Source organism: Leptosomus discolor, chromosome 8, assembly GCF_034619465.1.
Source record: "Leptosomus discolor isolate bLepDis1 chromosome 8, bLepDis1.hap2, whole genome shotgun sequence".
Classification (NCBI taxonomy): Eukaryota; Metazoa; Chordata; class Aves; order Leptosomiformes; family Leptosomidae; genus Leptosomus; species Leptosomus discolor.
The window spans coordinates 21046044-21073912 of record NC_141398.1 but is presented as its reverse complement, the minus strand read 5'-3'; the positions used below and the strand labels follow the sequence as shown (position 1 = coordinate 21073912).

Below are 27869 nucleotides of genomic sequence, written 5' to 3'. Positions count from 1 at the left end.
TGGTTGGCTGTGGAACTCTATTATGAAGACCTCAGAAGAAATACCAAATTTTCCAGTCAGCTTTTTATAATGTAAATATAATTTGAGCTCTCCCAAATGGGCAGCTAAACCATGAACAAGAAGAAAAACCCATTTTGGACTGTGTTTCTGAACCAGGCTTCACCTTCTGTCTCGGGAACTTATTAAAGGATTACAGCTGAAAAAGACAAGAGAAAGAAAACTGTGAACAGGAAGCTTATCCTACAATGAAAATTGCAAGTACATCTTGTATCTGCCCAGTCCTAGTTTGTCTCTGTTTTGTGCAGAGGTGTTATGGAGCTGCTCACCATGGCTCCATCAAGGTGACTAGAAATCAAACCAAACACGTAGAAGGTGAAACAGAAGTGCATCATCGTCCGAAGCGTGGATGGGTGTGGAATCAGTTCTTTGTTTTAGAAGAACACATGGGACCAGATCCTCAGTATGTAGGAAAGGTAAGGTCATTGTCTTCATTTTGGTTTTGGTTTTGGTTTTCCTGTCCCCTGAAGTGTGGCACTGATAGAGGAAAACCAGGTATCTCCTTAGATGGCACCTCCTTTTTTTTATAGGAGGACACCTCTTGAATTGCTATATACATGCACAGTGAATTTGCCAGTTGTCTATGTATACTTTCTGTGTTTGTTATAAAGAAAAAATATAAATAAAAGTAATTAGGATGAAGATATTAAAATATGGTATAATAGCTCTTCTTCTGAGCTCAGCCAAACACAGAGTGAGTGCAGCTGATCCTCTTAGATCAGATTCTAGAACCACCAAATGCATGGGGCTTAAATATGTCGCTGCTAAAGACTTTTCCAGACTATTTCAGAATAAGATTCAGTTCTACTTCAGGGCATATTATAAATAGAGTTTAGGCTCCATAGAGTATTCATTCTACTCAGGGTAGGGTGGAAAAGGACTCCTCCAAAGGGAAATCCTCTGTGACTGTCTTCATAAAAAGAGGCAGGAGGTGTGTTATTTGTTACAGTTCCTTAGAAACCTATGAAAACAACAATGTTTTGGCATATATGGTGAGCTTCAGGCATAAAGTTCATGGTGATGCAGTTGTAGGCTGGCCAACTGAAGTCTCGTTTATCATGTGTAATGTTGTCTGTATAACTTGGGTTTTAAATTTGCATTAAAATAACACAAAACTGTATATATAGCTTTATTGCAAGATGTATAACAGATGGAGCTTTTCTCCCCCAAATACTGTCTTTCAGCATTATGATAGAATTTTGTATTACATAGTCTAATGAATCTTCATTTCTGTAATGAAGATGGAGAGACGTTGAATATGAGGGGTGAAGAAAGATGGTTAATGGAGATGAGAGCATGGAAAAGGAATTATTTAATTTTAGTTTACCTTTAAGTTGGGAATCCCATAAATTATGTCTTAGAGAATTAAAAATATCCAAGGGAACCAGTATCTTCTGAAATCACAGATGTCTGGTAGCAACGGCATTCTGAAATTTGAACAGTATCGTCTGAGCTAAAAATAGCAAGCGGAGCATCTGTATTTAAGACACTGCTAACACAAATACCAAAAAGAAAATATCTAGTTATGCCAACTTTAGTAGAATACCAAGTATTTCAGCATACTGAAAATTGTTGAGGTTTGTGCAGGAAAGTGTGTAAACTGAGGAAAGACCTTTCTAAATGGAGATTGTGGGTTGCATTGAAAGAGAAGCTTTAAAACGGGTAAGGGGATGAGGAGATGCGCTTCCAGACCCATCTGAGACTGATTAACATTTTCATGAATGATTTTGGAATAGAAGAAACATTTTACAAACATATTGTTGATGCAAAGCTGTGCAGTAGAATCAAAACATTGTCTGGAAAGAGCTAGATAGCATGAATAAGGTTTGGATATGGAGATACAGAGTAAACCTCGGGACCACAATGTGGTAAGGCTCTTACAGAATGATATCATGAATTTCTGTTATACACTGCTGGTATTCAGGTATAAGTGACAGAGGAAGAGAAAGATCTGGTCACCACCTCTACTGTCATACCTTAAAGAAGGTAAATATGATGCTAAGCTGCAAAAACTGAGATAATCAAAACGGAGATAAAGTGGTGTTGAAGCCACTGTAAAAAATAATGTTAACCTGTTTACTGCTCTGAATACTTTTGGCCAAGAAAAATTAATTTTTATATGAAGCTATACAGAGAAAAAACAAATACTATGGCTGGGGCGGTGGTACAGAATAAAATATGTTTGTTCAGTTACTCCCACAAATAATAATGAAGAGCACATGTTATACTATAAATACACTTCAGAAGTAACCACAAGGGAAGAGAAGAGCTATTTAAGTTGATTCAGCTTTTACTTGAAAAAAAAAAATGAGGTTTTGGTGGCCATGAGTTCATTTAGAATGGAAATAAGAAAATACATGAGATTCTGAAAGAGTCTACTAATAGGAAGAGTGGAAACAAAAATCTGAAGGGGTTTCTAAGTAAAATGTGCTTGTCTTTATGAAAGCATTTATAGACATGATTGCATGCAAGAACAGAGGCCTGGATTCAATGACCTAAAGGACAGTCCCTTTCAAATTTCTGTTCCTATGATAGTATTATATATTTTCTTTCATCCTCTGACTGCTCTATTAATGTTACATTTATGGAGATCAATGAATAGGATTTCTTTTAATCCTTCGTGGTCAGAACGTGACTACATGCCTTGTTTGAGGACATTTCTTCCTCTGTACTTACCAATTTTTCTCTGCTTTTCCTCAAAGAATTCCATGTAGTATTCATAATTTTCTACTCTGAATACTTTACAACATTAGTAAGCTCACCTTTGCAGAAGCTTTGTGGGACTTAGAAGCATCCCTACTCTATTTTCCATTTGTTGTGATGGTTCTGATGACCTGATTTAGTGCAGAGATCAATCATTTTAGCTCAGGCATATATTTATAATTCAGAAAAAAGCAAAAGCCTGGCTGACACTGATGTAGTATTAGTAATCAACAAAATTTCAGTAGTGGTCATTATGCATGAGTTCCTTTTCATTTTGAAACACGGATGTTTTACTGATGTTGCATTTAATTGTACACACCTTATCAAGGTCTGATTCTATGTGCCTTTAATTTGACAAGAGGTTTTCATGCAAAGCCCCTCAGTTTATGAAGGAAGGCTGTCTGAGCGGTTGACTTTTAGTTCCATGCTTCTGTTCAGTGGCAGCATGCTATCAACTCTGCCAGTTATTAATTCAGTAGGCTACCCTGCTTCACTGGTGAGTTTTGCCATTTGAGATCTGTCCTTTCACATTTTTCATATCCAATTTGGGAGTAACATCACAGAAAGCAGAGTCATTATGTACAATGCTGTTATAATGATTACAGTCATCATCATGGAAATGCACACTGAGGACAAGAATAGGGTAGGCCTGCAATGAAAATGGTAAGTTTTCTCATTCTTATTGTGAAATGACTGTCAAGAGGATGGATTATTTTACTGCTGTCATCTGTTATACAGCAAGTGTTAGGACAACAAGTCATCATAATATTTTAAGAGCAAATATTTCCCCATTCCTCAGTCATTATTACTTTTCTCTAAAAAAATGTCATTTGGAGACTGGAAATCTATATAAAATTAATCCATATTAGCCATACTCAGAAGGTTTTTATAGGAACATGGCAAAACACAGGTCCTGGAAAAATGAGGTTGTGGTAGAAATGAGAAATGATCCTTCTGTAAATGTTAAGTATTTTCTGTGGTTCTGGGATTATTGAACTGGTTCCCTGCTGTCAGTTGCACTTGGGGGAAATCTTCAATGTTTCAGGGTATGTTTTACTGAACAAACAACTCCAAAAATAGTTTTGCATAAAAAAAGATATGTTTAAAGAATTTCAAACCACAGTGACATTTTTTTAGAATGATGAATTATTCCAGTGTTTCTTGAAAACTTCCCAATGATCAACAGTATCTGTTAGTTCTGACAGACCGCTCCTCTGTGGGTGCAAGTATATTTGTGCACATGCAGTGGAGAAACTGTGGAAATTTGATTAAGCAGAAACAAATATCCTTGTCTCAGATAAGCAGCTTGAATCCACAGAACTGAGCATTCAGCTACATGAGACTTCTTGCTATTCTAATGAAAACTTGGCTGTGAGCACTGAAAGGGGCAGAGCTAGCCAGTGCACCATGACCTAGTGAGGAGTCAGAAACCGACTGCACGAGCTCAGAGGAATGAAGATCCTCCTGAGGAAATCTAGAAAAACTTGTGCTGTAGGGCTGCAAGCTTTAACATTTCTCAGTTGCTATGGCGGATACAGTTTGCATTTCTCCTGCATTTTTTGCGTGCTTCCAGGTTAGATAATTAACATGTCAGAATACGGAAAACAAATAACAACTTTAGGAAAGCAGAGAAACAGAGTACATGTTTCAGTCCATAACCTTCTTTATTTTGAACCTTTGCACCTCTTTGTCTCCAGAAGGTCTGGTCCTTCTGATATTTCTTAAAAGTGAGTTGCCCTGGAAGCACATCATTAACTACACATTCCCTGTCCTTTTCACTCGTGAGAGAAGTAAATGTGCAGTGGTAAAGGGAAGATCAGTGTTGCTTTGAAGCTGAGTGAGTCATGCTATTAGAGGCAGTAGCAGAGGAATATAATGAACAAGACTGACACTTGATTCCTCTGTCAACCCTTTGGGTCTGTGAAATACCTGACATATACCTCTTAATCCACTTCAGGTGTCCTCTGAGGGGTAAATAGGAATGGCTTTTCAGGTATTCAACTCTGTATTGTTTTTCAACTGCATTTTTCTTCACAAATTTGGGGGGTAAGGGGAGTGACACTTAGTTCTTACATTTTTACCTTTAATTCAAAAACACTTTCTGATTTGTGTTGATGAGGGAGATATGGAACAGTTGGAAATGAGTGTGAATACAGGAAAGGGAAGAGGAACGTTACAGCTTTTAAAATGTCCTAAAATGCTTGAACTGAAAGTTAGATTAGGAAAGAAATCCCAGGTGTTATATTGGATTTTCAAGGCAGTGATTCTAATAATTTGTTATTTTAGTTTTGAAACTAGAAATATGGCATAACAGTCTTGTCATTCAAAATTCTTTTCCAAAGTAATACGTGAAATGTCATTGCAGTAAATTAGTTCTAATACAGGAGAGTGAATCTAATCTTCCCTGATCATGTGAAGACAATTTCACATCTCAGATTTAATGACAGTAAGGGGAAAACATGTATGCTTTAGAATAAGTCCTAGGGAAGAAATAAAAGTTTTTTACAATCAAAATGCTTTTATTCACTGTTAGAGGCTTACCTAAAATAAAGCATGTCAGATATTTCAGCATTTTAAACATAAGCAAACAGTTCCGAAATTTATGCCTAATAAAAAAGGGGTTTTCTTTTGTGATAAAGAAAATTAAAAGAAAGTGTAGATGTTGTAGTCTAAAGATTTTGCACATCGCTTGTTACCCATTTTCATGCCTTTGTAAAAAGGCAAGCAAGTGGCATAATCAGCATCTAGAATAAAGTGCATCTCATTTTCTACCTTTTAGGTAGTTAGTTTCACAAATAATATATTTAAATAAACTAATTTTCCTCTATAGCTAACAAAAATGTGGTAGCAATAACAACCTAATTATGCATACACGGATTTTTCTTTTATGGACTTTGGTTATTTCTTTAAAATTTTATACTAGAATAGACCTATGTAGAAAATAAAGTAAAAAGAAAAGGAGAGGGATTTTGGCTCAGCAAGCTTTAAAATCACATAGTTCATGAGTCTAGTGTGAAAGAGGTTAACTTACTAAATTTTCCAAGGCTCTTAGAAAGAGGGAAGACTAGCACTGAATGAGTACACTTAATATTTGAGCAAAGATTTTACCTTCACCATTTTTAATTCAATTTAAGGCTGAGATGTCTCTGGCTTCCTTCAAAGGAACCTTCCTTCAAACCTCTCTCAGCAAATCTGTGAAAGATTAAGATTATATATGTCTGCACTGGAAAAGTAGAGGTTTGTATTTTTAATAGATATCTTTTAATTAAAGAAAAGCTTCCCTGTTATAGTTTCTCCATAGGTCACTAACCTCAGATTTTATAATACTTCCTATTTACTTTGGTCTTTATTGTTTTCTGCTGTCTGATTACTCAAAATCATCTTCCCTGTTACAGCATTTTCATTGCATTAGGACACTAACCTCAGATTTTATAGTACTTTTTATCTACTTTTATCTTGATGTTTTTCTGCTCTATGATTACTCTGGTCCTAATTCTCGTCACCCTTGCTATTGCTAAATAACTTTTTGACTCAGTGGCATTGAAGTTGATGGAAAGCCAGTTGCATTGCAGTTCTTTGACAGAAAACGGCTTTATAAAGACTGACAAGGGCATTTTGACTTGACAGACCAAACAAACAAACAGAAAAGCATGAACGTATTGAAGTTCAGTCCTAGTCCAAAGACATGGGATAAAGTGTTTACCTTGTTTAACTTAATTTAAGTCAATGTGGAATTGCACCAAGAAGAAACTTGGTCTTTTATGTCAAAACAGCAAAATTGAATCTAATATGTCAAAGCAATAACTGTTTTTGTGAGAAAGCTTTATACAGTCTGTCAGTTCTATATTGCAAAACATCAGTTTGCTATGTGGAGAATGTTATTTCAATTAATCGTTCAAAATAATTTTGTCATGGTGATCTAATCTTCCGTGAGATTCGTATGGACTGAAAAAGTCTGTACAAAACTTGACCTCTTTTTTTATTTTATTCTTTGCTTCTTACCCTTTCGTGATTTGACACACCAGCCTCTGAAGTTCTGTGGCTTTTACATCTTCTTTGCACTGAACAGCTATAGTGATGAAACCAACGTCTTTTAGGTGGAACTGCCATTTCTCACTTGAACATTTCAGCAGTAATCTTTCGTTGGGAAAGCTCGCATTGTTCCTACCTAGCCTTGTGCCTTCCTTTATTCTGTTTTTCAGTTCGGTCATATACAGGGTTTACCTGCCCGGCCGCCGCCGGCCCCGGGGCCATCTCTGCCGGGCGGCACCCGGGCGGCCCCGCGCCGGCCCCAGCCGGTTCCCGCCGGCTCCAGCGGCCCCAGCGCGGGGCACAGCCGAGCCCCTCGGCCACGGGCGGGCGCCGCGGGGCCAGCCCGGGTCAGAGCGGGCACAGCGCTGCCCGGCAGCCGGGGCTGAGCGGTACCGGGGGAGAAACGGCCCTGCGAGCCCCGCGGGGAGAGCGGCGGGAGGGGCGGAGGGGCTCCGGGCCCCCGGCAGAGGCGCCCCGGCGGCCCCGGGAGAGACCCCGCTGGGGCAGGGTCTTCCCTGCAGCCCCTGGGAAGGGCCCGGGCTGGGGCGGGGAGCGGCGAGAGGGGGCGGCAGCGGCGGAGACGAGCGGCCCTGGGCTGACCGCAGCCCCGCGGGCCCCGACCCCTGCGCCCCTCGGGGGGAGGAGGTGGAGGAGTCGGGAGTGAAGGAGAGCCTGGGCAGGAGGAGGGTGTGTGGGGAAGGTGTTTTAGCTTTTTGCCTTTTTTCCTCTTGCCATCCAACTAAATTTTAATTGGCAATAAATTAAATTAATTTTCCTCATGTCGATTCCGTTACAGTAATTGGTAAGGGACGTCCCTGCCTTTATCTCCCACATCCCGTTGAGGAGGGGAGTGAGAGAGTGGCTGGACGGGTGTTCAGCAGCCATCCAAAGTTGACCCACCACGCAGTTGGCATGGTACAATTTGCCTTCTCTGTAACTGCATCTTTAACTTATGCCATACTCTATGCATAGCTTCTGACAATCTTTATATGAAAATTGTGTAAAATGTCAAAATACTTAGTTTCTATATTTAAAAAAAAACCCAAACAACAAACACACACAAAAGAGGTGGTGCATCAATTACATCCATAAGATGTGTCAATGAGCAAATAAAGATAATTCTGCATCCTTTTATGTTAGTCTTGAACTTGGTAACATTGTTTTAAGGATATTTGCCATCTAATCTTAAATCAATAGGTGATGAAGCTGAAGATAGGTTGACAAACTCAAGTGTGAATTAGCATGTCAGTTACTTCTCAAGTACCTTCTCAACCAGATTTTAAGGGAGGTGCTCGTTCATGTTTATTGCATGTGTAACTTTTCACACTCACATGCCTTGTTGTCTTTTTAAAGATGCTTCTGCATCATTTGGCTATTTTGTATATTTTGTGATCTCATTTGAGATATATTTACAAAAGGAATTGTCAGCTGGACTTTTACTTAGCTTGTTCATACAATGACAGGAACACTTCTGTTGGATGCTTGAAACTAGATTAAATAACCCTATTTACTGTACATCAAGTTATAAAGATAGAAAAAAGTGCAGGAAGTCAAACACGATAGTTAGGCAAATAGGATGCACATCACCACAGTTAAGTGTTTTCTCCTTTTCTTCATCTAGAAGGATGTGACAAGTGAAACCATACAGAATGTGGTTTAGCAGGAAGATGTCCTCTTTTTCTAGGGTGAAGATGGCTGTAAAAGGATAGGGATTCCAGGTCTAGCAGCTCATTACTTCATCCTAAAATGTCGGGGGGGGGGGGGGGGGGGGGGGAAATGAGTATGAGACTGCAATATTTCTAGGCTCATAGCGGAGTTTGCAGAGGGTTATTTGTGTGGTATTTTCTGTACGGCACTAAAGGTAATGACTCATACTGGTGGATTTTGAATGTATTGCCTTCTCAGCAATTGCATCTTTGCCTTATTAGGTACATGTTTTTAATGACAATAAAAATTCATCAGAGAATAAGAAGTAAAGAAGGAGATCTAAGGTTTAAAATTAAAACTTCTCCATTGTTTTTAATCATACACAGGCTATGAAACTAAAATCACAATGGTGACTTTTCAGATTAATCACCTTTGTAAATATTTAATTTCTAAAATACATGTGTTTTTTTCTAATTGTAGTAGAGAACACCAGCCTGTAAAAACATGAAAACACTATTCCAGATTTTCTTCATATTTTTTCTGCTTATCAGGATTATCTCTGGTTGGCTTTTGACAAGCATTTAGTTTTAATTTAAATAGTTATTCCCACTAGTTTATCAGCTGTGACTACTTAACGTATTTTAAATAGCAATGAAAAGGACACAAACACCTTCGTTTGGAAAGAAAGTGCAGAGGTGTTATTTGCGTACAGATTATGCTCGATGATTTACAGCCAAGAACCTGAGCAAAGGTAAATCTGTATGTCTGGGGTTAAAACAGAACACCTTTAAAGTCATCTTTGTATTCCTATGATGTCTGGTCCCTTTGCTAAAGAGTCTATTCACTCCAGAGTTTAGATGAGGTTTTCTGAGACAGATTGCCTGTACAGAGCTGTGCAAGACGGGAGATAGGACAGTTGCAAAGATGTCTGTCTGCAGAAAGGTATTATTAAAGGACTCGGGGAATAAGCTCACCAGAAGAGCTTGTTCTAAGTCTATTACTCAAGAGTAGTAGTGAAGTTGTGCTATATGCTGTGATGTGTGGATATACAGTCTGTGAGATTGTAAAGTAGGTATGTTTATTCAGCACTGGGCAGCACAGGGGCTAGTCCCACCAAAGTTGTGTTCGCCTCAACGCGGCAACTTGTCTTAGGTTTATACAGTTAAGTGTTACATGTACTAAGTTTTCCCAATACGCCTATCCATATGTATGGCCTATCCCTGCTTCGTATTAAAATTAATCCCAAGAAGTCATTTCCATACACTTCTCCCATCTGCGCTTGCGCAGTGCCTCCTTGTGGTGGTCGTCGGGGGTCATAAAGATGAAGGCTGATGGCTCCTCTTCTTCACCTCTGGTAATCCCTTGTCCTTGCGCAGACTCAGTTTCTCCTCAGTTCTTGCCCAAACTTCAGGGTCAGTTTCAGCCGGTTCTTAAGACAGGTTCATAATTCTTATTGGGGACTGCCTATTGTAGGGGGCCACAAGACTTCTTGCTTCAACTAATTTGTACAATGGCTAACAGAAACATTAAGCAACATCTATTAATTCAATTCCCTGGGCTGTACAGCAATCTAGATACTCATTAAGCAACTCCTTGTCTACTAAGATTCCCTTAACTCCTTCTCTCAGCTGAACATTTGTATGAAATCTCAATTTTTGCTCTTACAGTAGTTTGAAATTTTCCATTAAGTTACCAAAAAAAAAAAATCCTAATCATGAGGAATAGTAGTTTGTATTCATAAATTTACACTTGGGATTTATCTTTGGTTTAGTGTATACTTAATTTGTGTGGTATGGGGTATTGATATGTCCTTGCCTGTTAGTTGCCAGATATGCGTGACCTTAACTGTTGCCAAAATCATAGAATTGTAGAATCATTTTGATTGGAAAAGACCTTTAAGATCATCAAGTCCAACCATTAACGTAATATTGCCAAGCCCACCACTAAACCATGTCACTAAGCGTCTCATCTACACGTATTTTAAATACCTCCAGGGAGGTATTTGTTTTGTTATCTTCCAGTGATTTAATTTACTCCATACTTAAGCTATCAGTATAAATAATACAGCTTTTCAAAGTCTCATATAAAAGACATACCAATAATTACAGTTCTACAGAAGAGATCTTTTCATATTAGTCAAAGGACATACATGAGCCATTCTTGTGATAATGTATTGATTACAAAAGAGGTGCTGCCCACAAACAACTCTTCCTTCAAATTAGGAAAGCCTATTTAGGACAAGGTTTCTGTATATGTTTACCAAACAAATAGAAATGCTTATAAATAATATAAAAATAGTATCTTTTGGAATGCATGGTCCAATTTTTTTTATATAATTTTTTAGGTATGTTTGTATTGCCATTTTTGTTTTACTAATAGTAATTATACATTTTAATTGTAAAATTCAATAGTATCCTAAAGAGGTATAATTTTGGACCTCGTAAAGTAGTACAGAAGCAATGTTTGCACACCTTGATGTATGAATACTTTCTGTCTGAAAGCCTTGAGTCAAATCATGACAACATCACTGCTTCAACAAATCAGAGAGCATCTGTATGGATGTTTCAGATGTAATATTAAAACTACAAGAACATTGTCATTACCCTGCTATTGAAATAACAAAATTGCTGATGATTTGTTGAGTGTGTTCCAGTAGCTTCAAAGGCAGGAAAAATGTATCAATAATAAGGGGCTTCACTTACTCCCTGGAAGGCAGGATAAATTTTACATTGAGGTGGAAACCTAATATCAAAATGCTCTAGCCATGATAAATGACTGCTTCGTAAATTATCTAGTCATCAAATCTCCAAACGAAGAACTAAAGCTAAACTTAGTCTTAAGTAATGCTTAAAGCAAATGCAAAACTCCTGCCAGAAAGATGTGAAGGGCTAAAGGAAGTTGGAATGACTAAATGGCACAGTAGAGAGGGCAAATAAAGGCAGAGTCTTTTAAGAAGTGCAGTTGTTTCCAAATGAGAGAAATAGCAAAGGACTAAGAAGTCTTCCATGTTATTTGTAAAGCACAGTAACCCATCAAAGAAAGTTTGAGGAAAAACTTGCAATAAAAAAAAAAAAAATTCTTCTTTAGAAACATCAGGATTATTATGTCTGCCAGCAACCATTGTGCCAAAAGACAGTTGGGGTATAAAAGGTGTAAAGAGAGCAAAACAAGGCTGTTACAGAAAAGCTAAAAGGTTTTTTTTAAAACCTCTTTACCGTGGGAGACCTTGGGAAGCACAGCACAGCCATTTCATGAGGAGTGCATCAAAGGAAATCTCAGACTGAGGCACTGTGGAAGAGGCAATGGAACAGGTCAACAAATGAACAGTAATTAGTCACGTACCTGGTGCAGCAATCCAAGAAGAAATACCCAACCCAGTAACTGTGGTGTATTAATATCTAAAACTACTTTGGTGCTTGAGGTCCAAAGTGTGCAGTGGTATCAATATAATAAACAAATAAACAAATGCAAAAAAACCCAAGACCCCCTAAAAACTAGCATGTGGGGAAAACCAATACCATTTAGCATTTAAAACTCTTTGTGGGAAGTAGGGTGAAGAGCTAGGTGGCAAATTTCATTAATTTTGCTAAGCTATTGAGAAGAAAAAAAAGGGAAAGACCAACCATAAAGAAATGCAACAGAGGGATCTTCCAAGACTGCCTGAAATTCATTACAGGTAAATGTAGAATGGAGCACATGAGCAGCAGCTGAGTTGAACAGGTTTAACTGGGTTGACAGTTACCTCTCATTAACAAGACTGTAAGGTTATGACCTCTAAGATAAACTTCTATCTGCTAAGTACTTACAAACAATCTAATAAACAAACTGAATATTAGAAATCATTAGAAAAGGGAAGAAGAACCACCATCAAATGTCTTACTGTATCAAGCCACAGCGCGCCTGTGTCTCAGACACAAAGCATACCTCTCATTTTCTTATCCTTTTCCCCAGTCTTGCAAAAGAAACATTTCTGAGAAGGGCTACAAGGCTGATCTAATGTATAGAACAGTTTCTGTATGAGTGACTAATGAAACCATCAAAGTGTCACCTTTATTTGAGAATCTCCACATTTTCAATGAACAACTTGAATTCTGGAATTACAGTGTTTATGTACAACTGTTGTCTGTCTGAATACAGGATTTTTTATGAGATGGGATTGCTTTACTTTCTTGGAAGTAGTATGAGGAACACCTGAGTAGGGGAGGGCTCTTCTGATTGAAAAGAGATGAAATGAAATGGATTGGATAGTAGCCTAGACAGTCATGACTAGTGTGAGGAATGTGAATCAGGAATGATTTTTCACTTTCCATTCCTTCCCTCCTACAAGCAGTAGGAGTCATCCAAAAAAAATAGCACGGTGAACTAGAAATAAGGAAAACGATGCAGTTCTTCACCTATGAAATTGGTAAAACTGCTTAGTATAGGATGCTTTGATCTTTAATGCCACATCAGTGTTCCTAATTAGTCTCTCAATAATGAATTGAGGTAATTCAGCAGGTAAAACCATGGCACATTGAGATTAAGAGCAAGCCACAGTTTGATGGGAAATCCGTGCATTCAAGAAGTCAGAGCTGCGTGTCCATAAATATAGACAGCTGAGTGTTAGTTCAAATAAATGTTAACAAAAATCACTTTTGCCCATCACACCTATAGCACAAGGATTTGTTGTCATATTAAATATTTTTCCAAGCTTGATTGTGTCAGAGGCTATTATGGATAAATTCAGCATTTCTAGTGCATCCTCCCTTCTTAGATAACTTTTCCTCTACATGTCTGTAATAGCATGAGCAGATCTGTTTTACATTTGTAGTGGGTCTGCCTGAGATGCAGCCCTCACCGTGCTGTGCAGTGGTAGCTAGGTAACACACCAGTGTTTTGACTACTACTGAGTAGGGCTCACCCAGCATCAAGGGTATTTCCCCAACATTTCCCCAGTAGGCTGGGAGTGGGTAAAAACTTGGGAGGGGATATAGCCAGGACAGCTGACCTAGACTGACCAAAGGGATATTCCATACCACATGACGTCTGCTCAGCAACGTAAACTGGGGAAAACAGGAAGAAGGGGGGGACATTCATTTCACATTTGTCATCCGGAGCAACCACTACGCATACCGGAGCCCTACTTCCCAGAAAGTGGCTGGACATCGCCTGCTGATGGGGAGTAGAGAATAGATCTTTTGTTTTGCTTTTGCTTCCATGCGCGGTTTTTGCTTCATTAAACTGTCTTTATCTGACCCACATGCCTGTTGTTATATTTTCTCTCCCCTGTCTAGCTGAGGCGGTGAGAGTGATAGAGTGGCTTTGGTGGGTACCTGGCATCTGGCCAGAACCAAACTACCACAACATTTTGTTTGGAAGAAGTAGTTTCTCCATTTTTCCTCTATATTGTGTGAAGTCATTGTGACATGTTTCAGAGCACAAGGAATACATTCATTATAGATAGTTTTCATACTTAAAGGAAACTGGCAATTTACAGTGACTCATTCAAGGCTTGTTTTTATTTAAATCACTAATCATAAGGATCATGTAAAATTGGGATGTAGATTCCAGGTAAAAGCTGAAATATGCATGGTAGTGTTGTTTATAACATTAACAACAGTTTGCGGGTTAAAAAAAAAAAAAAAAAAACCAAAACCCAAACACAAACCAAACTGGAAAAACCCTTCCGTCTTACAAGTGACTGATGATTCTTAGTGGCTCTAATTTAGTACACTGTTTGGAAATTGAATGCTGTTGGCTTGTTTGATTTGTTTCTTTCCAGTTTTGGCTTCAGGGAGTAGATACTTGGCACTTCCAGACAATCAGATCCCACTGAGAAGCCTCTGTGTAGGAACCCTAAATCAGTGATGCCCAGAATTCTCTTCCTCCTCTATCTTTGTTTAAAAAAAAACATTGCTAGATGTGAAAATTCTGTAATTGCTCTTAGTTGTGGCCACGTTCTTACTAATACAGCTATTAACCTTTACCTTGAACTATACAGTCTTTCATCTATTACGTATCATTTTCCCCTTGGTGAATCCCCTGCAGAAAGCAATAGTTTTTGTTAGAGACACTTCTGTGTCCCTCAAATATAATGACTTCTCTGACTTCGTGATAGATGTTGATAGTTATTACAATGGTTAATAGTCACACAAAGAATGGGTATCACCTAATGAGGCAGCATACACAAATGTACTTGACTGGAAATCAAAAAGAGTAATGCTCCTGGTTCTTTCACAAAAGAGATGTGCTATTAAGTAGCAATACACAATGCCAGCAGTAATGCACATTAACCTTACTACGGCTACTTTTTCTTTTGATCTTAGGTGTGGCTTTTGGGGAAGAGACATGATCTTACTATGTATTGTATGCGCTAGCTGAAAAAATCATCCCAATGAGGTACTACAGTAATTCAAGTAATCCTTATCTCTGAAGCTGCTATTTCAGGGGAACTTAAGTAGTTCACAAGGCTTGTACTGACCACTTACACAGTAAACAGACATTCTGCTTCATGTCTCAGCAGTGTTCTAACCTAAAGGATATTAGCATTTATTTGTGTTGATTTTATTTTCTATGGGAGAACGATGTTTTTGTTTGGCAGCCTTTTGTAGCAAACCATAACGAAACAAAAATCCCTAGGTGGAAATGTAATACGAGTATCAAACCACACAGCTACCCTAGGGAGAATGTAAAAGTTTCCCTTCTGCTCAGTACTTACTGAGTAGTAAGTTCCTTTTGTAACATGATTTCTTCAAAATTGCTACAATCGTTTCTAGTCTCTAAAATCAATATTCCTCACCCGAAAAAACCCTGAAAATTTTAAACTCACTACTATTCAAGAGGTATCTTCATCAATTAACCCCCATAGTACATCTGTAGGTGCAATATTGGTTTAATAAACTGGAAACATCTAAATGACAGTACTCTTCCTCCAAGAAAAAATTTCTGTGATGTTTCAGTCTACTGGGTACCAAGTAAGTGCAGAAAAGGAATCTTCTCAGTGTGTCATTTTACAGACAGGAGGGCAAGAGTGCTCCAGTTTGTCAGCCCTTCTGTTCTGCCTTGAATAATCTTCATTTGAAATGCTCCTCATTTCTCATGGTATTCTCTTCTGCTGAGTTGTTTCCAGTCAGTAGTTTCTGCGTTTTCTAACACCTGCATCCCTCCCCCGTCAGCAGTGCTATTAAGAAAGTGGAGACAAACTTTTTAAAATCTGTTGAGATTCTGCAGAAATGCTTTCTCCTCACTCTTCATTATTCAACTGGATTCCCTTCACTTCTTGACATTTCTAGGACTGGAGTTCACAGTTTCCAGCAATTTGTGATTGCATTTGCTAGTTCTTTCTTTGTGTTGTTGTACAGGTGATTCTAAAAGGTTGTCTTGCTCTGACCTCATGTGGATCCTTTGGAGGTTAAAAGATGATTCAGTCTCCATATTACCTCAGCTCTGTGTGGCAGCTGATGAAAGATCATATTAGTGTGTGAACAGAATAGTATGTGTATGTGGGCATTAGAAGCTAAATGAAAGCTGTTCAATGCACTTTTCTTCAAACCTTTCTCATTCTGAAACATGCTAAATAGGAAGATAATGTATATTTCAAGACTACATATTACATTAATACAGCTACATGAACTGCTAGTGGGAAGGAACATAGAAGAAATGTAAATTATTTTGATTTGGTTTGTCTACAGTCTAGGGTCAAAAGATTCTTGAGAGATATTAGCTATCACACCTTCACAGCATGCTTCAGAAACTTAGTTTTATGAAGAATTCAACTGAGGCATTGGGAAGTTAACTGTTCCCAAAGAGCACAGCATTTATTTAGGGGGAAAAAAATTTTTTAAAAAATCAAAGTTTATTCTTCAACATTGATTCAGTTGAGTTGCATCTTTTCAGACCTCTTGCTCTAACATGTACCCTCTGAGTACACGTGGAGTGACAGTTTTCCTGGCTCTTGGCACCACGACAGGCAAATTCTTTTTACGTCAGACAGATGCAGACTTGTTACCAGTATCTGCTCAAATATGGCTGAAAGCCTAATCCTAGAACACAAAACAAGGGAATTAACAAGCAGTGTTGTACCCTGAAATGTTAAGCGCTCCACTGGAGCCAATCATTAACAGGTAGTCATGCAGTGTAAAAGAGGACTCTGCACCTACCATTTCCTTGTTTTCTTCTTCTATGTGGAGATGTTGTGCAGAGAGAAATCTGTATCTCTACTGTCTTGGTTTAGCAGAGCATAAGCATTATAGTGTTGGAGATCTGCAACAGACAGTGGGTGTAGCATCTGCTATGGTAATTAATAACATCTAATATCATATTAACATCTTAGTTTTACATGGTTATACTGAATTCTGAACAACTCTAGCAAACCAGGCTAATGTGACAATAATCTGAATTTCACAGACTGGCTTCTCAGCTGATGTAAATGGCAAATCATTGGATTTGTTCTCTAAATTGTATTTGAAGATCTCGCCACATGTGTAAAAATTCAAGGAGAATTGTATACAGCATAATGGTATGTTGAGATCTGTGTCCTAGTTGCTGTTTATTTCATGCACCTTCTGAAGAGTTTCTGACAGAAACTAGTTATGAGTTGAGTCTGTGAAGCTCTCCCAGAGGGGAGATTATGAATCAGCTTTGTATGGTAAGGTGTTTCAGGAAGTACGTGTGGTTATAAGATGACACATGAAGAACTTGGTTTCTCTTCTCATAGTCATTGGAGAAATATCAGGTGTGGAGAAAAAGTGGATGGGAAATACAGAACACAGGTTGTAGTAGCAAGAGAAAGTGCAAGTGTTGAAAAAATTTACCCAAGTGCAATGTCTGTACAGATTAATCTCAGATCAACCAGAGTTCAGGCGTAAAATCACAGTGAACTTGTTTGGTCACCCTTCAGGATATTTCATCAGTTTTTGAAAGCCTTCTGATTTGGGTCAGCTTTTTCAGTTCTGTCCCGCTTGCATGAATATAGATATCTTTAGGCTTTTACATTAGTTATATGAGACATGCCTGGATTTTGAAACAAATTAAAATGCTCACCTATGAGAATAAAATGGATGACTTGTCTTTGATGTCTATGCAGAACACTTGTAATTCCTGTGAAGTTTCCGTATCTGCAGATCCCTAAGATTTGCCTAGATTATTTTTTTTCTTGTTGTCTTTCAAGTTAAAACAAAACAGTTGCAAATCTGAAATGTCAGATTTAATTATGAAAAATGAAATTAAATCACAGAAGCTTTGGGCTTCATTATAATCAGTATTTCTACTTTCTGGGAATTTTGCAGAACCCTGACTGACCTCAGAGAAGTTCCTGAGCATCGCAGCAATGTTTTACATTTTTTATTAACATCCAGCTGACCAGCAAAAGCTACATTTGGAAGTGACTTTTGTTTGATAGGTTTTTGTTATGTGGAGGCAGCAGGACCTGAGTGAGGTAATGGGTGAAAGATTCTGTTACTCATCCACTAGGAGTTTCAAAGAGTACAAAGGGACAATTCTCACCCATTCTCCAGAGCTGGGGTGCCTATCAGAGGACACACTGAGAAGCTATGTGACTGGATTAATCATGCATATGAGAGGTACAACAAATACAAGTTGATTAATGAATTGATTAGTTAATTAGCCATGTTTATTGATTAGGTGACTTGTGAGTGTCTTGATTTATGGCCTTTAATATCCTGACAAGGAGGGAAATTGAGCACCAAAGACATTTGTTTGCACATATTTGTGAACCTCCAGATGAGGGAGAAGAAATGATTCCCAGTTCAACTCAAAATTTAACTATATGACTGGAAAATAAAATGTGCGTAGTAGGAGAAGAGTTTTTCTTTTCTTGCTTAAACTAATTAGAAACGTGCAACAGCAAGATCAGTGTTATATTTTGTATAAATTTCACTGTTCCTTTTTATTTCCTGTCTGTCAAAGATGTCAAGAATTTTTTTGTGGGTCAGATTCTCACATGGTATTTTTTACGTGGGATCTGAATATTATCTTCTGTAGAGCTACTTTATTCTGTGTGTTAATGGCTCTAAATTGGGGCTGCCTACTAATTTTTTTTCCAGTTTTGCTTTCATAAATGCTTATCATGTTGAAGTAAGTTAAACTGGTTATGAATTTTTTTCTAGAAAAGGGGTTGCTGTGCCTTGAGGAGTCTGATAGTGTTCTGAGGGCAAGGTGGAAGAGGGGGTAGATGGCATCTGGAGTCAGTAGGTGAAACAGTAGAGAACACCGCTGAAGGGTATTCCCCTCACTGACGGGAGTGATTTTTTTTGCCTACTCCAGGATACTGTTAGTTCTCAGTCTCCTGTGAGGAGCAGTGCAAGTGGTGCATTCTCTCATAGCTCAGGACAGCAAGAAGGACCGTGCCTGGAGTGATGGGGTAGGAGTCAGTAGCCAAAACAGAGAAAAAGGACAAGGCACAATTATGTGCAAGAGAACTTGATGAGATGGGATTGACAACCAAAGCTGGAAGCATGAGGAATATGAAAGCTTCAAATCAGTTTTGTTTTCACCGTTTATTTGCCATTAAATTACCAGCTGCAATTATGAACCAGAATGAATGATCCTAATTTAAATTGCACTGTCACCTCTCTGAGTTCTTCAAATTACCAGAACAGTGGAAAGGAGTATTACCTATGTAAGAGTCAGTAGTGTTACATTTTTGATAGTACCTGTGAGTTGAGTAATCCTGCTGACTGACATTATCTTTCATAGTTTTAACATTACCCTTTTAAAAATAATGAAAAAGAAAATGAAATACTGTTTTTAGGGTGTCCATCAGTGTACAGATGCCTGAAAGCATTAGCATTATTTCTTTCTGTCCTGCCTGATAGCTGCAAAAGGGAAGGAAGAAGCTTTTGTCATGTTTTGCTTAAAAATGATAAAAGATGGAACCCCTCCTAATGGGAGGATCCCCAAGCAGCTGAGGAGGTCTCACCACTTTGTTGGAATAATGGGCAAGAGGTAAAAGGACACATATAACAATTAAGTATATATCCCTATGAGTTCAACATGTGTTCTTTTCTTTAAATGTTCCTCCATAGTGAAGCCTCACCTCGGTAAAAACTTCTGTTGTTCTCCAAAGTGGTGAAGTTTTTTTGATGAGCTCGTATTCTGTTTATGTGCAAATACAGCAGAATATTGCCCTGTTATGTGTAGACATGTATTATTAAAAAAGAAGAATAATTAACACATAATAAATGCCTCTTAATACTAGCATTAGTGGTATGATCACACATTATTTTTGTATGTAAGAATATTCTTAGGGGGGCTAATCCTAAACCTAAATATAAACATAAGAAAATGGATAAATCTGTTACTTGTCAAACCTTACACTCCTTAAGAAACTGAGCTAGAACAATCTCTCTTACAAGATGCTGTGGTAGTATTTCAGCACTCCTGCCTGTAAGATAAATTAAGAGTTGCTGATGTACAATGAAATAATTATTCCCTGAAAAAATGAGACCCTTTTTCAACCTTCTGTAAATGCTACCTTTGAACGTTAGAGTCTGATTTATTCATAGAATTGAACTAGTTTACATATCCTTAATGAAGGCAAGATCGCACATTAGAAGGAGATGATTTATACATGAAATAGCTAAAATGCATTTTTAAAAGGCCACAGAATTGTAGGTCAGGAAGAAATCTCAAGAGATCATCTGTTCCATAACCATAGCCCACTATGGGACCGGCTATCGCTAAACCTTTCCTAACAGATTTTTGTCTACTCTGTCTCATTTTGTTAGTACTCTTCTGCATCATCTCATTAATTCATTCATTTTCTCTCCCACTTTCATTTTTTCCTTTTTTTTTTTTTTTTTGTCCAAGATGGTTGTCCATATGTCAGAGTTACTTGAGTATTAACTACTAAAACTACATGCACAACTTGGGGATGATGGAGGGAAATAACTATTATTATCGCAAACTAAAATGGGAGTCGTATCCAAAATGAATTAGCTAAAAATCTTGATCTAGCTTAACATGGTTGTTAAGTGCTTAGTTATTAAGTGCATAGGACATCAGAAAATGTCCTAAGAGTCCCTGCCATGGTGCGATCTGTGCTGGACATTCCAGGACCCAGCTGATTGTGCTCTGGAGCCCCTGAACCAATGCAGATTTTGCAGAGAGGGGTACCTCTTCCATGCAGAGGCTCCATGGAGAATGTAGACTTTTAGAAAAATCTAATTTCAAATCCTGGGTTAGTAGGTAGTATTTCTGATAGTCAAGTCCAATTACCTCACCAGCTAAGGATTTGAAATATCGCCTCTTCTTTTGCGTGAGGCAGGGGAGCACAGCTGTGAAAATAATTTGCTGCTCTACCACGAAGAATAACTTTATTTTCTAAAGGAGTGAACAACTAAAGAAAGCACTTCAGGTTGGGGAGAAGGAGGAAGGTGTTAGATAAGATACCTTTACAGATTATTGTAATAACAAGTTGATTTTTAAACAGTCTAACAGAAAAGTTTTTCCACTCCTTGCTGTTGGCAATTGGATAATATTAACAAAAATGTTAATAGCGTTGTTGTTGTTGTTGTTGTTGTTGTTATTATTATTATTATTATTATTATTATTATTATTGAGGATTGTCCAGAATAGGAGTGAGAAGGATATTTTTCATGAGCAGACTAGTTTGGCCAAAATCTTCCATTGGTTACTGAACATATACTGGAACTGAAATCGAAAGCTAGCTGAAATTCTTTTGTTGGATGTATTCATACACAGTAAGCCAGGCTTACTGCTGGTCAGGCTACATATGAACAATCCATATTCAGTAGAAAGAAATTTGCTGATTTATTGTCAGGTAGTATTTTTTTTCTATTTCACAGGCTTTCATTTTTCCCAAGGACATTTTTAAAACCAAATGAAACTTGAAAAATAATTATTTTACGTGAGGAGAAAAAAAAATACAGAACTCAGAAAACAGCATGAGGTGTGTATGTAATGTTAGAAGTAAAATCACACACAGAGGTAAAGCTGTAACTTTAAGGCATGAATGGACTTAATCTATAACTAGGTGTGCTAATCCCAGTGTACTATGGGCTATGAAACTATTTTCTGGATTTTTATCATTAATTAAATTCTGCTTTCACAAGGCTTCACTTGTCCTTGAGCATTTTGAGAGTTTCACAAGCAAGTATTCCCTTCATATGCTAATTTTCTGAATAACAGCATGATACTGAAGGCATCACTTCCAGGGAGGAAATAAATAGCATGCAAACTCATGCTTTACTGGATGTCTGTGTCCTTGGTGTCTTTCTGCAAAGCTGTTATCACAGCCGTATCATGTGCTTTAAGCTGACTGCCGGAAGCTTTTTTCTTTATATTAGAAATACATACAGAATTGTGAAAATTGCCTTAATTCTCTCTTCAAAAGAAAAGGCAAAATGGGAGTTCAGTGTTCTAAAATATTTGTATTTCTAAGCTGCTTTTCTCAGCTTGATCAGGATTGCATGTGTGCTGTATATGTGAATAGGTGTGCATCTGCCTTCACAGAGTTACATATGGATATTTTGGTGGGGAGGGGCGGGGCGTGCTTTTAAACAAAATGCATTTGTTGCCTACCCATGAAGCCTTTGGATGTGTTTAGGAAAGGCTGAAACACAGATGGCCCTGAGCCAGAGAGCTCCTTTACTTTGAATTATTTATGTTAATGAAAAATCTATATTGGCTGCCTTAATACTAGAAGCAAACAGTTTTGGGGGTTTTTTGTTTTTAATTAGAAAATTTCCAGTTTAATCATACAGGAGTGGTAAGTGCATAAGTTGTCATAATTACTAATTTATGTTTATCTATATAGTGTTGCAAATGTACACTTTTGCACCCTATAACTCTCTATTCACTGCAAAGTTTTGCACCCAATTACCCTCCCAAAATTCTCCATATCATTCAGCAAAAATTTTAAACGCCAGAGGCTGATGTTTAAATTTTAATATATCCTTGGCATCACAGTTGATCTGCGCATTCAATGTGAATACAGTTGGAGGCAGGCTTTTAGGAACCGTCGTGCACGTGGAGTATATGGTTGAATGTTATGTGCTAGGATACATAGGAGAACACAAGGTAAAGGAGGGAAGACCAAAAGTGGAAAGATATGATGGCAGTTTTTGAAACATGGAGGGATGTAAGATAACCTGAAGGACTTGAGGGGAGGGTTTGATCACATGGGGACGTGATATTTTGGGCTGAGGATGGGACTTCTGTCTTTTTGGAGTAAAGATTAAATACAACAAACCATCTGCAGTTTCTGGGGGAAAAAAAAAAAAAAAAAAGGTAATTCCACTCTGAAAACTATCTGAACTCTTTACTTCACCAAACTTCTCCCTTTGATCTCTTATACCACCGAGTACTCTGCAGCTTAGAATTCAGCTTGGTGAGAGGTCACTGCTCCCACCCTGACCTTGATTATGCAGACAGCTGGGCTTGCACAAGCAATTAATAAGGTAATAGCCATCTCATGTATGGAGAACCATCATCTTATCCTGCCATTCATGACCTAGCTTGAATTAACACTATGGAGGCTTGTACGACTTAGTGCCTAAGTAGTGTTTTAGCTATGTGATGTCTGCAGATGTTGCTGACAGCTGAAGGATTATCATTGGTTAGCTCAATAGGCCTTCATCCTCAGAAAATGATGCATTATGTCCTTTTGTTCCTTTTTCATTCAGTTTGAATTCAGTCCTAGGTCTGACAAGGGAGCAACTCTTTTTTTAATATCTATGTCCAGATAGCTTGCCATTACTTTAATGGTATCTGAGTAGTGCTATTCTGATATGGCAAAACATTGCGTGCCTGTGTCAGCGTGACTGGTTCCCAGAAATGCCAAATACTTCAGAGGCATTAAAACAATGGTATTCTTGAAAATATAATAAAAGAGTGAAATAATTTACTACTCTTTTCCAGGTCATCTAACTGCAGATATAGGAGATTATTCCACCACACCTTGCCCTTATATTTTCCTACCATCTTCAGTTCTGAAAATCTGAGGTCTGAGATTACAATTTTCTTGCTTTATGATCTTACCTGGGTTTATTTTAAGATTTATATCTTGTCATACATTATATATATTTATAAAATGTGTAATATGTGCATTAAAAATCAAAGCAATCATCTTTGAAATTGACATTTATTATTGAAACAATAACTATTTTCCATAGTTTTGTCTACCAGCGGTAATGACCTGATCCAAAGTCCACTGGCATCAGTGGGATTTCCTTCATGTTCTGCATTTCATAATTCAAAAGAAAGGAAAAGCATCAATGAAAGTGATAAGCAGCAATTCTGAGCCCACTCCAAAGAAATAAATACACTAATTTTTCCCTTTTTCTAATTTTAAACATCTGTAGGAAAAATCAGCCATCAAATAAAGGAAGCTAGAGAATTTAGTTTCAAAGCATATTTCACACAAATTACGAGGAGTGATGTAAGACACCTGCAACATTTATATGACTTCTTTAGGAGGTAGTTGTAAGCCAGATAAAAAGTCACTCTAAAATAAAACAAAACTGATTCAATGCTAGGGTTACTAAACTTTAATGGAAATGATTAGTGCCCAGAATGTAGATTTTTTTTTCCTACAGCTTAGGTCAACTCAGGAATTTGTCCTTATGAAAGGCAAAATATGTCTTATTGGCATTTCAGAGGAATAGTTTTGATACAATTTTTCTTGTTTAACTTCTCCCATCAGCATCTGTTATGATGCTGAATACTTATTCCATAGGTTTGCTCCTCATGCATAGACAGGAAATTCTCCACAGTGTGGATTTGTGCCTGAACAAAGATTTTATTTATATTAACAGAAGGGCTGGTAGGCAGAAGGCATTTCCATTTGCAAATTTTAGTTTTCAAAAAAACTCCAGAGTTTTCTTGAGCACACCTTTAGTGAACGTGATATTTACTACATTTCCAATATTTGTCTCAGTTTTCTTTAGTTCTAATAGTATGAAATCGTTAGGGTTGGAAGGAACATATTTCAAGCTGACTGAATAATGTTAAAAATTATCACTTGAGACAAAAAAAAGTTGAGCTCTTATAAAAGTAAAATTTGTATTTCTGCTGCCTAACTAGCAGCCTGCTTTGTTACCATGAACTGTGGTGTTAGGGCTATTCTGCGTCAGTGAGCATAATAACCTACTAGATTATTCCTTCTGTGGAATAAGTAGTATTTTAGTAATATGAGTGATATTTACTCACTTTAGGATGGCTGATTGAAAGCTTGTGTTCTCAGTAGGTGCTTGAAGTGCCAAACTATATATTTTTGTTGTTATTTTTTCCTGAAAAAGAATAAATATTTTTCAAATTCCTAGTATTAGTGTAATTAGGTTAGAAAAAAGACACTGGGAGATCAGAATCAGACCCTCAGGTCTTCTGCTAGGCCATATGGGCACTTCCTTCTGGGCTCCTTAAATGTAAAGGAGACAGTCTGATGTGGAAGATGTGTCAATGAATTGACTGTACATCCAAAAGAGACTATAGGTGCTCCGTGTTGACACCTCATGGTACTGCTGGAAAGAATATTTAGTAATAGATATATTAATGGTCATTGTAATTCCTTTCAGAAATTGACTATTTTTATATTAATTTCCCTGTCATTTTACACATACTGTTTTAAAGCATCATTTGTAACTAACTGTTTCTTGGCAGCCAGTAGCTTTATCAATCCTATTCTGCCTGAACATTTTTTGAGAGGGTACAAGGTGTCAAACAGTCTCTGGAAAGTAAAAATTACTGAAATATTCATGATAAATGACATCTGTATGGATTGATATGTCATCATACACATAAGAAACACTAAGGAGAGGAAGATACTGCCTCAGAGTGGGAGTAGTTTGTTTATGGCATTTAAAGTACTTGGAATACTGGTCATGGAGAAAGGTCAGGTGTTAACAGACTTTTTTTTAATGACTTATTTTAATAAGTGATAGCAGTGAATGAAACAGCTTGTCTGGGATTCCTTACATGCACAGAAAGAGAACATTAGTGTCCCTATTGGAATTAGATGATGGTGAATATAGGACAATTCTTAATGAGAAACATAAATTTTGTGTTAAATGTAACATGGAGAATATATTACTGTTCACTTCAGTAAAGTGATGAGGCTCTGACTTGCTTTTTTGAAATATTTTCTGTTAAACACCTTCAAAGGGTAACTCTGTAAGAAAATAGTTCTCAATTAGCTTTTTCTTGTGCTAAATGCAAGATAGTTCCATGGTCAGGATATGTCTATCATGCAGACACGTGAAAACAAGTTCAAGTATCAAACATACATGACTTTACAATAGACAGCAAAGAATATAAATATTTTTTCAATGAGAAATTTAGAACTTTGAGGAGAAGGTTTTATTTAATTTTAAGCATCCATCTATCTAAAGCTACGTAAGATAAATTCTTCAGAACACTTCCTGTGTTTTTTAACATAGGAGAATTTTCATGTAAAAATATTGCTCAGAAATACCAAATGTTATACAATTTTACATCACAATTCCATCTGCAGATACCCGATTCATAGACATAGGTTCTTCTTGTATATCCTATTATACAAAACTATACCATAGCTGCTTTTAGAAACAGACATGTCATGGATTCAATGCAGGAACAATTAAGCATATTTGAAATTTAAATGTGGGTGTCTCGAAATTTGGAGGGCTTGGTCTGTTTGGTTGCTATTTCAAAAGTCTAACGTAATTTCTTTTCCTCATTATTAGAATGTGTGTTGTCAGTCACAGTGAAGAATGGTTGTTGTCTGTGGAAGGATGTAAATGCTCTGTATTGTGCTGAAAAGATATGCAGGACTTGAAATTACATTGTCAGGTGGAAAAAGTAGCAAAAGATTACATGTTACACTCTATAGGAGTGCTCTTAACTCAAAATGCCAGTCAGTCAAAAATTGTGATATAAAACCTGTTTGTAAACGTTTTCAGAACTTGTGTTTTACTTGCCCAGAAGTTGTACTGAACTAAATGTAAATAATGAAGGGTTTACTCTGCCTTACAATCACAGCCTTGCAGTGATGGCAGTACAGATGTTTATGGCAGATAGGGGTCATGATGACTCTAGGAAGAATATGGAAGCAGTAGCACACTAACCCTTTGAAAAACCTGCTTATTGGTAAGAATTACTGATTGAAAAACCCTGTGCTCAGAAATTGTGCTACTTCTTGATAATGCGTGTGTGAAGTAGGGAAATACACAAAAAAGATTCTTGAAATTCCCCGGTTTATGTCCATATGAGATCCAGAAAGCTTTTGTAACAGTTCACAAAAAGCATGCTAAAGTTAAGGACAGTTGTTTAGATTCCTGTTCCCTGGGATTGATATGTTCCCATTTCTTTATTCCTGCTACGTAAAAGCATAATGAACACTGTAACGGTCATGAGCACTTTGTCACCTTTTTTATAGCAGTCATTACATGACTTATATCTTTGGAAGGGGCTAGTGATAAGCTTCTGCTGTGAACATGGATATTCTTCTGACTTACTCAACAAAGATGTTGAAAGCAGCACAGTTGGCATTCTCCATTATCAATGGATTTTGAAGCACTAGTGACCCTTTAAAGAAATTTGTGGAAACATGTCCGCATCATGAGGATGCAGGGCTCTTTTCCTGTATTATGTAGTATTTTTTCCTTCTAGCAAACAGCAAGAGTACTACATTATAGGAAGGAGAAAAGTATCTGTGATCGGAAAAAAAATCATATTCTCTTCTAAGGGAGATACAGAAGAAGGGTGGTCACTTGTGAGGCTTGTAATGGAAACTCTACACAGAAGCAATTTTTTTACAAATCTAAATTTCACTCAACAAGAGGACAAGCTGTAGGCCACATAAAAGAGATGAAATGGCATTGCAGATGCCTTCAAGTGTTAAATACTGTAGCAGCAGTGAATCGATACCCCAAAAAAATCAGTATTCTGATATTCAGTGTTGTCATACCATTTTCTAATACTTAAAAAGTATATAACAAAGAACTCTTAACAAATACAATCACAAAAAAACCCCTGAATAATAAAAACATGCATTTATCTTACCTGAAAAAGTGCATTAACATGAGTTGATAAGGAGTTCACAAATATATGGAGATGAAATCCTTTTGAAACAGTGGTCTCTTCAGTTCTTGATAATACATGGTTGTGCATTCTTTTCACTTTCTTCAGAATGAAACAACTTTTTCACCTGAAATAGAAGCCATTGGACAGTAGCTAACCTGTTTTCTTTCCACAGTCTTATAAATTTCTCAGCAAATTAGCTTCAAAGACATCAAAACCAAAAATGTATGAAAGATTTTTGGAAGGATGGGTTAAAAGGAAGCTGGTAAATTAATTATCTCTCCTTGAACTTTTCCACTTAATATTTTTTTCCTAATCAAGCTCTGTAATTGAGTAAGTAATGGAGTACCTGGCATAAATTTTTCTCTTGTTAGTTTTACATGGCTCACAAATACTACATCAGAAAATCACAC

General features: G+C 37.4%; 1 protein-coding gene across 3 annotated transcripts in view; it reads left to right on the top strand.

Annotated features, from left to right (window-relative positions):
* The first annotated feature begins 245 nt into the window (after positions 1–245).
* CDH18 (cadherin 18) overlaps positions 246–27869 on the top strand; it is a 168032-nt gene continuing 140408 nt past the window's right edge. For 2 of the 3 annotated variants that reach the window (XM_086469061.1, XM_086469060.1), the window contains exon 1: positions 246–473. In XM_086469061.1, the coding sequence (XP_086325187.1) occupies positions 246–473 (228 nt within the window). The remainder of the gene's footprint in view (positions 474–27869) is intronic. The other variant, XM_086469062.1, reaches the window with a different exon arrangement.